This window comes from Seriola lalandi, unplaced genomic scaffold (assembly GCF_002814215.2).
Source record: "Seriola lalandi dorsalis isolate HSWRI2012SDOR001 ecotype SW California unplaced genomic scaffold, Sedor1 jcf7180002053896, whole genome shotgun sequence".
Taxonomy (NCBI): Eukaryota; Metazoa; Chordata; class Actinopteri; order Carangiformes; family Carangidae; genus Seriola; species Seriola lalandi.
This window is the reverse complement of record NW_019524449.1, coordinates 426,713-440,340: the sequence shown is the minus strand read 5'-3', so window position 1 is coordinate 440,340 and position 13,628 is coordinate 426,713. Positions and strand designations below refer to the sequence as shown.

Genomic DNA, 13,628 nt, shown 5'->3' with positions numbered 1-13,628 from the left:
CTGAGGTCTCCGCTCTGAATGAATGAACCCGTGATCATCTGAGGGTTTCCTCCTCCTCCTCCTCCGCCTCTTATTCTCCATCGAGCCTGTCGTCGACCAGCGCAAGCGAGCTGGGGGGGAATTCGGGGAAAGGGAGCCGTGGCGCCACGCACCGGCCGACGGACACCCCGCCGCGACGCGCCAACAACATGCTCACCCGGGTCAAGTCCGCCGTGGCCGGATTCATGGGTGGAATAATGGCCGGGGGCAGCTCCAGCGGTGGGGGCAACCCTGGTTCCGAGTTGCCGCTGAAATTCCCATATATGAGACCTGAGTTCCTCGGCCTGTCCCCGGATGAGATCGAGTGCTCCGCGGACCACATAGCCCGGCCCATCCTCATCCTGAAGGAAACCAGGAGATTATCGTGGGCCACAGGATACGCTGAGTAAGTATCCCCGACGGCTGCTGCCCTCAAAGCGGCTCCTGTTTTCTTTCAAATGTCATCAAAAAAGGTATTTGATATAAAGCATCTTGACTGTCAGTCAGTCTGTGGAGGCCCAGGAGTTGTAGGTGTTCATCCCAGCACTTCACCTGAGAAATGTGCTCATCCTCAGGTTGAAATAAACAAAAGGTTAGAGCTGCTCACTCTCTGATAAATACAAAGCCCAGAGTTGGAGCCAAGCTGCACCTGTTGTGACCTGCATCCATCTCCTGCGTGGTTTTGAATCCACGGGGCAAGCCTTTTGCACGCATCCTCCAAGCGTTTAGTAGCCCACCACATTCAAATCGCGTGCAGTTTAAAGTGATGACGGCAGTCAAGCTGATTTTCACGTGCAAGAAGGTACTACACGCTCTCCCAGCAGCATCAGGGTATTAGTCTACAACTGTGCTCAGTTTATGGCAGGCTGTGTGTCAGTGTGTGATTGCATGTCACCAACCTCTAGATAAACTGTAGCAAACCGGTTCAGCAAGATGCAGCCTCCTGCTCGGGCTGTCCAAAGTCCAGACTGATGACTAGTCTTTAGATGCAGCTAAGTGAGGAGGTTGTTTCTGTCATAGCTGCCTCCATCCGCATCTACATACAGAAGTATAACAGTGAAGCATTTGTGATTATGTAATCATGCCACATTTTGCACAGCAATCTCACCTTTGTAGTGACACTCCTCCACAATCTGATATAAAAACATAGAAAACCCTGTGATACTGATGGTATGCCCCAAAAATAATAACTCACTTTCAAGCGTAGGACAATTGTAAGTCTTGAAAAGCTGCACAAGAATAACTTTTAGCATCATGCTACAGTATGTGTCCTGAGATGTGTTGTTGAAAGCCTTGATGAGTGAGCTGAATATGACATATTGTTTTGTACATACATAGTACCCAAAGCTGTTATGTTTTTTTTTTTTTTTTTGGTGTATTAAAACATGAATGAAAAAAAATCATTTAGTTACTCATTTGTGGCATGATGGAGCTCTTAGGAAACCCTGTCAGTGTGTGGTAGGTGTCTACCTGTGGCCGTAACTGGACATTCATTAACAACTGTAGTGTTTTGCAAGAGGTATCCTGGGGTGCCACAAACAGCAGGGAGCTCTTAACAGATTAAGTGATTCTCTGAAGTTATAATCACCCCGCAAATGTATAATAAATGTACAGGGAGTTGCCGTGTGATACTGATGGAAGGTCAGCAGAACGACCTCAGCTGCTATACGAGAAGGGCAGCGTGACTACGATGACTTTTACTTAAATGTCAGCAGTCAGTCTCTCCTGTTGGTATTTCACCACCATGGTATTTGATATATATACTGTAGCATCTCATTGTGGTTGTGTGTCTGCTGCAGTCGAACACATCAGCTTAAATGATATGACAAACACATAGCAGCTTGCTGCCGCTGCATCCCTTCCCAACCTTGTTAATGTATCACAAAAGTGAATTCCTAGATACGAATCTCTCTCTCCACCCTGATAGCGTGAATGTGTGTCGCTGACATTTCACAATAAGGTACACAAAAGCTCGAGGAGTCAGCAAGGAACAAATCCGGAACTTTGCCAATTAATCAGTATCACATACAGTTATCACATAGTTTGTGAATTACTCTGTAGATAAAGATGAGCAAAGGATGCCACTGATAGTGTTAATGAACCACTGTCTGATAATTGTTCCTAGATATCTGTGAATCTACCACCTTTACTTCCTTACTACTTAAATGTCAGTCGATATATTTGTGTCCTTAAGTAAAGCGGAGCATTATACTGAGTTTCTAGTAAAAACGCATCATAACATTACTTCATGACATTGCTAGTGCAGCATAGTTAATTGCACAAGGCAGAATAAAACACTATCAACATGTTCAGATTATTTAGCACTGAACTATGTTGCATCTTTCCACGCTTGATGCAATTCTGTTTAATTCAAGAACAGATTACATTTGAAAACATTTTAATTTTTGAATCTTGTAAGGTTGCTCTTTCAATGACATTTTTATACTATTAGAAATAAAGGATTTCTTCCTCTCTTGTCAGGCACTGGATTATAATAGAATATTACAGCTAAAGCTTGAGGGATTTGGGGAATACTGAGAGATATTCCTCAATATGTGTCTCGCTCACTACTGTGTTACCCATTTACTGTGAATAACCAGAGTTCTCACTCACACTCAACTCGCACTGACACTCAGCGCTGGCATGAAGTGTCTCTTTGGGACCGGTGTGGTTAATGAGTTCAGCTCATATCAGCATTTATCTGTAATTAAAACCTCCTGTGTTGTCATTACAGCAGCCGTTTTGGCTTTCACCTCTCCTACCTCAAATGTAGTCTCTCAAACTCGCTATTCTTTACTTCCCACAACCACAGATACTCACAACAAACAGGGAATTGATTATCCTAAAACATTTTCTTTTTTTAATTAACAATTTGAAGACAAGTCAGTCATTTCATTAAATCTTTTGTTGAAGTCCCCCTAACCACGATTGTCCAATCATAGGACAAACTAGAATGGCTCTCTGCAGAGCGCAACCCAAACAAGGCCAAACAAACCTAAACATGTCTGTCAGGTCCAGATTATTGTCTGCATCTGCACCAAACTGTACAAAGTCATAGATCTCAAGACCATAAATATGTGTGACTTTTTTACATCAAGATCCATGCATTATTTATTGAGAAATTGAAGGAAGTGTTGAAAAATGCCCAATCTTGCAATGTTAAGGAAAGTGGTTAAAAAATACCTGCATCTGCCTTTTTAATTGGATCTGCACCAAAATTTTTATGGGTTCTTCCCTGATCCATGTCCCATCCCTCCACCAAGTTTGGTGTAAATTGGTTCAGTGCTTATAACAGGTGAAAACATAACCTTGTTGGTGGAGGTAATGACTATAGCCTGTCAACCTACAGTAGAAACCGACCATTACTTCCGAGTCCAAAGAGCATTAAAAAAGCCCTGTTGCATTAACACATCCACTGTGTAGTATTTATCCACTATGTGGAAGTTCCTGGATGCTATTATATCAGAGTGATGGGTAACGTTGGTGGCGCTGTCCTGTTTTTATTGGATTTGAGGACATTAGCGTAGCCTTATGTTAGCCAAACACAACAGGCTCCTGAACCTAAAGACATTTTCTCATGTAAGTGAAATAAGTTAAACATATGGTTAAAAATATAAACAGTAAACAGCTATCCCCTGCCTTGCTAATACATGTAGGCCTATAATCATATTTAGCCGCTGAATTCTTATCAAAAACTGGTGAGGATGATGACTTTTTGCCTACGACATGTAGCTTTATTCTGAGTTTTTAGTACAATATCATGAAGCTTCACTATCTTTGCTTTTGTTTACCCTTTTACAGGGTTTTTGTTTTTAAAGAGTTGAGAGGAAATATTAAAAAGTCAGAGACAACGCTTCAACCGACTGATGGAGCAAACGCTAGCATAGTTAGCTAGCTAGATGCTGATGTCTGCCAGCAACGGTTATTTCAGTGGGCAAAATCGATGGTCCACAGCCAGAACTGAGCAGGTGATTTGTCTAGCTATGTCTCAAAATCAAAGGACCATTGTTTCAAAAAAAGCAAACATTTTTTAGAGGTTAATCTTTCACCATTATCAATGTAAACTGCTTATGCGCCATTTTACTGATGTGTCTCACAGTCCCATTAGAACTACATAAGGAGATATCTAAACCCATCCATTCTGACATTGCATTTAAACTCATATTTTGTATTTTCTTATCTCATTCTTTCAGGTGGTAGTCTTCCAAAAAGTCCTAATCTAGTACTTTTTCTTCAGGATTCTGGTCATGATTGCACTGTTTCTGTATTTAACTTGTAGCCGTTTCGCTGTTATTGTTCCCTTCATGTTCCAAGTTAAACAGAGGCAAAGCTTTCAACCATTGTGCTTCACCAAATAATTATTACATCCTTGGGGCCAATGTCTGGCCCAGAATCTGTGGCTGAGGGTAGAGAAACAAAGATGGCATTAGATGTCTGACAATGGAGGAGAAATTAGGTTTTGTTCCTAATGGGAGGAAAGGTAATTGTTCCGAATGAAACAAAAATTTGATTGGCAGGGAAATAAAATGACTATCATCCCTCCTGCGAATGGTGAAATGAGGACAAATGAGTTGCAGGATTACTCCCAATCACAAGCGCACAATAGCACCAGCTGCACCTTTCATGAAACACAGAAGGATTATTAAATTAAATGCACTGTAGTTATGAAAGATGAGAATTGCTTTTGCTCATAGTTTTTACATTCAGGGTTCAAAAGTTCACATAAACATATTTTTATCACGGTCACTACAATCAGCAGCACATGTTTGTACTCATAGACACAGGTCATCTCATTATGGTGTTTGTTGACAATAGATTAGATGAAGCCGACAAAGGCTTCCTGGACTTGTGTGTATCAACAAGCTCAAAAGCGGTCCATGTGTCATAGCGTTTTATGGCCATAATGACTCAGAGGGCATTTTCCACTGTAATTATGGCTGCAATGGTAACACATTAGGTTTGAAAGCAGAGTTGAGTAATCAGAGTGATATCCAGCCCCCTGGACATAATGGCTTTTATACTATGCATGCATGATGAACAACACATTATAACCAAAGTAGTGCCAGCTTTAGCTTAGGAGCTTCCTTAATAGCACAAGCCATGGCAAACAGTTTTTAAACACTTTCTTTTAATGCACATTGGTTGTTCTAAAGAAGGGGAAATATTGTTTGAAATGACTTACCATCAGTGTCCCTATTATTTTCTTGATTTGATGGTTTGGTCTGTTAAAGCCAAAAGGTGCAGTCTTCTGATAGCTTGTTTTGTCTAATGTTGCAAAACCCAAAGGTCAACAGTTCTTTGTCATATAAGAATAAAAAATGCTGCACACAAGATGATTGGCATTTTTACTTGAATAATTACTTTGTTGATCAACTAATCATTTCAGTTGTATAGGTGGGGCACACATTCATGGTTTCAGAGGCTCTATGGACTTTAATAAGATTTCAAATAAAATGTAACTTTTTAACACCGATCAGACAAGAGTGTCATAAGAATACACACGCAAAAAAACTCAACTTGAAAGGGTTCTTCGCAGCTTTACACTGTCAGATACATGGGCCTTTATTAATGTGGTCTCCTCCCATTTAACCACTGCACATTGTGAAGATGACAAGGATATTCTTTCCAGCACTGTCCCTCCACTTCCATCATCTCTGTCTTGAAACCCAGATGGTGTCCAGTCAGGTGCAACGGACAGCAACACGAGACTTTCAAACTAATTATTCAATTTGAGCAATACTCAATTTTATCTCTCTTGCTCCTCGTGCCTCTCTTATATTAATGTTTTTATTTTACACACAACATGAATATAAGAAATCAGAACAACAAACATTTGCTATGATGAATAAATAACAGCAGAAAGTCTAAAATATATTTCAAAACACATAAATGCATATATTCTTACATACATAGGAACTTAGACACACATGTACATGCATGCACTCTCACTCTGCTCTCTTCATTGTTCATTGTTTTTTCATGAAGCTCTTTCTGTCTAGGGTTAACAAGCATTTGAGGCTAAGAACCAGACAATGATGCTGCCTTGCAGAAAACATCCAACAGTCTGCGTCTATAAATAGACATGCCAATTTCTCAACTCACAAACACAGACATGCACAACAGCCTCTGGAGATGTCTGTCGGACTTGTCAGTCTCATTGGAGCTGTCGTCACAATCGCACCATCTTCGCCAAGTATTGGAAGCCCTATCACATCAGCTGTCATTAGCTATTGTTCTGAGGGTTTAGTGAACTTTGAGAAGGCCAGTAAAAGCTTTAGTGCTGCAAATTTGTTTAATTTAACACAGAAAAGCTATGTGTGTCATTTTTAATGCAGGAATGTTTACTCAGTTGAGTAAACAGGAGTCCTAAGTAAGCCATGCTAGCAGCTCTGTGAGGCTTATCTTAGGCTAAGTACCTTTGAACGAATTGCTAACATCAGCATGATAACATGGTCACAATGCTGACAATGCTAACATACTGATGTTTAGCAGTTATGATGTTCTCCATGTTTGTTATCTTAGTGCGTTTGTGCTAAACACAAAGTATAGCAGAATATCTAATGTTATTAGTTTTACAGGTTTTCGGTCATAAACCAGTCCAACATTGCCGTCCCAAGATAGATATTAAGGAGTCATTCCAGTGTTAAGACTCAGTGTTTATGATTTTGAAAAGTTTTAGCCAAGCTAAAAGATAAGCGTATATGCATCTAAATCAGTATTTCCTGGTAGTGTGTAAAAGTCTGGAGAATCATCATTTTGATCATGATCATTCTAAACCCTGGACTGTGTATGGGTGTGCACAGGTTCCCCTTCCAGACTGACCATGTGTTTTGTCCTTTCTTCATGCAGACACATGGGGGATGCGTTCATACATAAATGCTAATTCAACATGTCAAAATTAAATCCCCCTTTCAGTACCATGGATAGTGCCACCTGGCCAGGCCTGACTTAGATTTCAATATTTAATAAAAAATGAAATACCACATGCTGTTAACATAAAAATACATAGGCTATTGCAAATGGAAAAAGTCCATGTAGGCCGTCCGACCAATGGTGTAACGACATCACTCACTCACGAAGGAGTTCCCAAATGTAGAGCTGGCCTGTGGCCTATCAGCCCATAAATTATAAAAAATTAAATTAAACTGTCAACTAAATAGATAAAACTCGACAAATCCAAAGTATTAGAACATTTCTGTGACTTTATTTTTTGTGGTCAAAACATTCTGGGAGCTACACATATGTCTTTGACTCATTACCTGAGTGTACTGGCCATAGCCATGTTAACAGTGTGCAGTCACAGCACAGTTAAAAAAAAACTAAGATAATTGTTGGGCATTTTCTTCATATATCACAAAGATTCTGGGCAGTGGATAACAGGTAGCTTCCTGTTCCACAGGAAGACAAAAGTGGCAGAGCAGGAAATAAAGACATCATATTATGTTTATGAAAACCACATAGTTACTGTGTGGTTGGCCTTAACTGTTACTGGGTCATCGCATCATCTCTCTTTGTGGTCTGTCGTCTGCCTCCTTAGATGAGGGACAAATAAAGCTGAACATAACCCCACACACAAACACACACCTGTGGGCGTGTATGTCCAGTCTCACACACAAACAAAGACACACTAATTCACCCAGAAGCGACTGTCCCGAGGCATCAGGACACTCCCAGCAGAGCAGCACCACAAACAAGCGCTTACCATTTGATCTTCATCGGGAACATGAAACATACGAAGCCAGCTGCTTCACTAGGTGAAAAGAGAGAAACCTCAGGCTGTGGCTCTGACTAATTGTTGTGATCCTGCAGTGAGCCATAATAACCATGAAAGACTGCAGCACCGTTTCATCCGATAAAAAGCATCTGAGGTCGGCTTTCATTCAAACGCTTGTTCCGGACCACAGCAGACTGACTAATCACAGCCATTGGTGCATCTGTTGCTTGTAGCAGAATTTTAACTTGAGAAATAAATGCCAAAAGTATATTGGCAAATATATTTTTATGTAAGAGGACGCCTGAATGGCTGTAGCCTAAAATATGACTCAGACTATATATATACCATGCTCACTCCTTTCCCTCCTCCCACAGGGTGATTAACGCTGGTAAGAGTGCGTTGAATGAGGACCAGGCATGCTGCGAGGTGGTAGTGGCCAGAAGAAGGCCGATGAGCTACTGCCCTCCCTCCACGCCCAGCAAGACCCCCACCGCCAAGAGACGCAACTCCCTGCCCAACGGAGAGGGACTCGGGCTCCGCGTGGAGCAAAGCAAGCCGGGAGAGGTGGGTGTACACATAAACACAAACAAACACTTGTTACGCCCCACCTTTGTGCGGCCCTATGGGGTGAACAACACACCTACCAGTGACCCAAATAAGACTCACAAGACACCTCTAAAATAATGAGGGTTGTATTTCTGAAGGTTTTTCCTTACTTATAGTGTGTTATATAGGTTTGCGTGCATGTAAATGGTCTCCAGAGTCACAAGGATCGACGTTTACATCAAAGAGAGTAACTCTGTCAGGGTAAAAACACAATTTTCCTCTTTGTATGAAACGCCTCGTTGGGGGTCCAGACATCACTGGTCCTATTGAAGTCAATACTTCTCTTGGTGCTGCCCACCTGCAAGCTTGGCTCACCCCCCACACAAGGCACAGCACATAACTACTTATGGTGAAGACTTTTCATTAGTTTTGTTACCATGCTGAAAAGACTTAATTTCTTGTAGAAACCTACTTAATTTTTCCAATGTTCTCCACTGCTCCAAACATTATAGTGTGAGCCTGCATTTCAAGGAGGACTGCTTCAGAAACCGCGCACAGTTAGAAGCTTCATTTTCACAACGGTTATTTCTGTATTTCACACTTGATGTGGCCGAACAGGGGACTCAGCCTCACAGCCTGTCGCTCTGCATTGTTATGATCATGTTAGTAAGAAGCAGCATAGAAAAGATATTAAAACGTTTGTCAGTGTTGACATGCTGTACCTCGTTAGCGCAGATAAGTTATCCACAGTTTAACCGCTGAGTTCATTTTTCAGTAAGTATGCCCACTACGTTAAATTCATTCAGATTTATGGCATTGTAAACCAGTAGGAGGTAAAGCGGTGGAGGCTCCCTACCTGACGACTGAATATTATTTATATTCCTTTAGTCCGGAAGTGTCCATACATAAAAAAAATCTAAAGGGGTTCTTATAGAAATATTCCAATTTATGTAATTTATGTAATATTGTCATCCGAAGTTTGTTCACACAAGATGTGGTCCTCTTTAACATAAATATGCAAAAACACCAGAGCCTTTAACCCTTCATTCCCAGGCCAGGTGCATCTCATGGAGTAATCAGGAACAGCCTGGGCGGAGCTACAGGGGAGACAGTACCACCAACACATGCTGCCATAACACACACAATTGAATGTATAATTATATGTACACAGGCTATATGCAGGGTGCACATATATTGCAGTTTTGTACACAGGCATACACAGGAAGCAGTTACCTAACAGTTGGAGTTCATGTTCACATTAAAGCCCCTAAATGTGGTTAAATCTCTTTAACATGAAATATTCCCTTCTAAATGCACAATTTAAAGAAGAGGAATAGTTTGACATTGTGAAAAATATGCTTACTAGCTTACGTGCCCAGAGTTAGACGAGAAGCTCGATGCCACTCTCACATCTTTCTGTTAAATAGGAAGCTATAGCTAGGAGACAGTTAGCTTAGCTTAGTATAAAGACATGGAAACATACATAAGCGAGTAACAAGAAGAGCTCGTGGTTTTACACTGGGATGTGTATTCGAATTTGTACAGATTAAACACGTGAGATATAATTTGTATATTATTGAGCTCACGGGTGCTTGGAGGCACAGTTTCCAAACTTGGCTAAGCTAACGAGTCTGCTAGCTGTAACTTCATATTTAGGTGTCTACATGAAAGCGATCTTTTTCATGTGACTCTCTGTCGGTTCATAGCAAGCATCAGCTGAAAACAAGACTTTATTTGATAAAGAATGTGTATTGAAGGTCAGGTAATACCAAGCAGACAAAGGCCTGAGAGAGAGCCTTGTGCTGTTCCTCCCTACAGACAGACATGAAGAAATGAGATGGACAGAATGAGTCATGATGTCTTCTCCTGGGTCTCGCTTCTCAATAATGACTCACGCGTACCACAAGTTCAACCAGCAGCATTAGTTCACCTTTATCTAATCAAACTATTAGAATAATAAAATAAAAAAAGACGTTATCTTAGCTGTGTATGGTGTGATGAGCTGGAGGATGGTTTCTGTATTTGTGATGCTTTACACATAACACAAAAATGAAACTTAAAACACTGTCTCATTACTTGACTATGTGTTTAGTCACTTATTTGACCAAGGGAGAGACCTCAGCTAAGTTTCCATCCACGCCCTATTTCCACTGTATTAAAGTACATTCATTGTTTTATATTATCTGGGTGTGGTGTAAGTTTAGAGCCAAATTTCTGGAAAGGCATGGAAATGCTCTTTCTGTATGTGTGTGTCGGTAGATATTAGTCTGAGATGTTTTCCAGTGACACTCTTCTGTTAAACTGGAACAGCACTGGTGAATTTGGCTCTGGTTGCTGATCTTCCTGTAGATCCTCTGCATGAAAATTGCAATTTTTTCCCTGAAGAGCTTAAAAAATTATAAACCCATAATTTTGCTGCTAATTTCCCGTGTTTCTATGCACTGATCATTCTATATAAAATAAATAAATATTTTGTATATTGTGTCTACAGGACAGTGAAGGACTGGTATTCCACTACTGGGCCTTGTTTGATGGTCACGCTGGTTCAGGTGCGGCGGTTGTCGCCTCCCGCCTGCTGCAGCACCACATCGCCTGCCAGCTCCAGGCCGTGATTGAGATCTTGCGCAACCTGGCCTACCCACCTCCCACTGTGCTGGGGGAAGAGCCTGACAACAACCCCTACCTCCAGGGAAGCATCCCAGGCCCTCACCGCGCCCTGACCCGGGCTGCTTCGCTGCGCGGGGCCGCAGGCGCTCCTGGTTCCCCGTGCAGCACGCCGCCGCCGCCGCCTCGCTTCTTCACAGAGAAGAAGATCCAGCACGAGAGCCTCGTGATAGGAGCCATAGAGAACGCCTTCAAAGAGATGGTGAGAGACAGCTGCAAAGTCACGATGTGCAGTATCTGAATCCGCTCATCCTGATCGGTCCTGAAAGCTTTCACACTCACTGGGCGTCACTCTGTCATGGATCATTACTTAACATTTGGATTTTGGCTGATGCTTTTATATAGAGAAATGTCCTGTGAAGGTTGCAGAAAAGTTTTCATTATCTTCTTGCAGGGATCAGTTGTCTGACCTCACAGTTACAGACGAGCCTATCATCAGCATTTTTACCACCTGTGTTTTTACGGCCTTTATTCTAAGTTCCGCTCTAAAAATATGCACATTATGTTTTTTAGGTCGTGTGATAGGTGTGATTGATAACACTAATGGCGGCTGTATTCCTATTACAGGAACAAGTCGAAATATCTGGCATGAAAAAAAGTCTGTCTGTCTTACTCACTTTCATGGGTCTGGTGACATTTTTCCCACGGCCTTGATCAGTTTCATTCACTCAAAATGCAGTGATATAATTAGTCAATTAACTGATTATGACAGCAAATTAATCTGCGACAATTTTGATGATCAATTAATGTTCTAAGTAATTTTTTATGCAAAAAAAAAAAAAAAAAAAAAAATTCCAGCTTCTCAAATGTGAATATTTGTGAGCTTCTTTAGCCTTTCTCGACAGTCTGTTGAATATCATTGGGTTTGATGAGATAAAACAAAACATTTCAATATGGAAGCAGCTTTCTGACATTTTCTTTACAGCTAATTAATCGCCTTAAGAAACACAGATGATAAAAGCGGCTCTACACAATTTGCTCTCTGTAGTCTGTACTGACTTTCACCAGCTTTGCTTTGAAGATGAGGCACATAAAAACATGGCAGAGGTCAGGATTAAGCAATAAAATGGGGTCAAAAAAGATGAGTCGCACTTGAGATGTTCTTTGTAGTTGACTTGGCTTTAATCTGCTGAGATGCATCTTCAGTCCTTGAGTAATTATCCTTTTTAAATGCCGTATAATTAAATAAAGCGGACCTCTCCACGAGCGTTATACTGTCAGTTGGATAAAAATCCTCACAACAGCTCAATTGAAAGACATGGAGTCATCTCACTTGTCAATCAACACTTAAACGCATCACATGTAAATTAAATGTTTCTGCAGCACCCACATACAGCACACCACCATTGTGTATGCAATAAATATTTACATGGATACCGAGCAGATATGGAAATTTAGATAGAAGATGGAGCCAACATATGCATGTAAGTACAGAAGCTCCACCAACACACACACACTTTGCAGAGATGCACACGGACCACAACCTTAAGCATCTCTGTTCACAGTTTATTTAGACAAACTGGCATCTGGCGTCGAGAGAGCTGGCTTATGAAAAGATGGCTCCTGGCTAAATACCACTCAACCGTACACATTAGACCGTGGATTTCTGTCGCAGCAGCATCTCGCTCAATATGTCTCAAATCATTTGCTTTTGAATCAAAGGCGTTTAAGGAGAAATAGTCACAGGAAATCGACTCTTGTGTCTTCCCAAATGAATCCAAAAAGAATGAATTAACGCTCCGAAACGGAACGGATTCTTTTATACCGTTCAGTTGCGTGTGTTTTCTTGACATTTTCCGTCTCTTCTTTGTATTGTATGCTTCTTTGAAAGTGCTTTGATGTCTTTATAGAGATGTCTTTATAAGCCAGTGTATGCAGCATTACCACTAGATGGCAATGGAAAGCAGCACACATTGTTCGAGCTGTACCCTGTGGAACCCAGACAAAAAAAAAAAATCACTACGAAAGCTCTTTTAAGATCAACCCCCGTCACCTTTTCCATTTTGTGAAAAGAAACAGTCTTGCACTTGATTTGACATCCTTTGTTGAAGACGATCGCTGCGTCAGTTAAAGCTGTGGCCTCTGCAGAAAGAAATCCACCTGCGGGAAAAAAGCTGCTCAGCAGAGAGCTCTGTCTGCAGGGTTTCTGCACAGACCTGGAAATCTGGGAGAAATTCATGTGATTATGTCCCGGTCGTATTAAAATAGGGACAGAAATAGCATATAAGGAGGAGTTTAAGTATAAAAACTATAAATATTTATTACAAAACGAGCAGAAAAAGAACTGCACTCTTGACTGTGTGCACTTGTACAGCCAGCACAAGGCTCCTTAAACCCGGAGTCAAGATAGAAACCTTCTCACATATCACTGTCTGCATTATTCATGCACGACGGGCACTTGTTTGCCGACACACGGTCAACAAGAGGTTCAGGTTAAACCGATCGATAGTTACAACCATGCCCACGCATCATCTGCCTTTCTGAAAAGTTGATCAAATTTTATCAGCCTTGCCTCTCGCTCACTGTCTGTCGGAGTTACTGAACAGAAAAAGACACAGACCGTGGATTTAAACTCTCCTTCTGCCTGCGTGGGCGGCTGACAGTGCGGGTTTTGTTTTTAATGACCTTTTTGTTTTTGTGTCGTCATCTTAACTGATGCTTCATTAAAGAAACCGTCTCCTCCCCC

At 41.3% G+C, this 13,628-nt stretch overlaps 1 protein-coding gene across 1 annotated transcript in view; it reads left to right on the top strand.

Annotated features, from left to right (window-relative positions):
* Positions 1 to 26: 26 nt before the first annotated feature.
* Positions 27 to 13,628, top strand: part of LOC111651976 (protein phosphatase 1H-like) — a 24,663-nt gene continuing 11,061 nt past the window's right edge. The window contains exons 1-3 of the mRNA XM_087172886.1: positions 27 to 424; positions 8,107 to 8,296; positions 10,770 to 11,144. Coding sequence (XP_087029012.1) covers positions 189 to 424; positions 8,107 to 8,296; positions 10,770 to 11,144 — 801 coding nt within the window. The 5' untranslated portion in view covers positions 27 to 188. The remainder of the gene's footprint in view (positions 425 to 8,106; positions 8,297 to 10,769; positions 11,145 to 13,628) is intronic.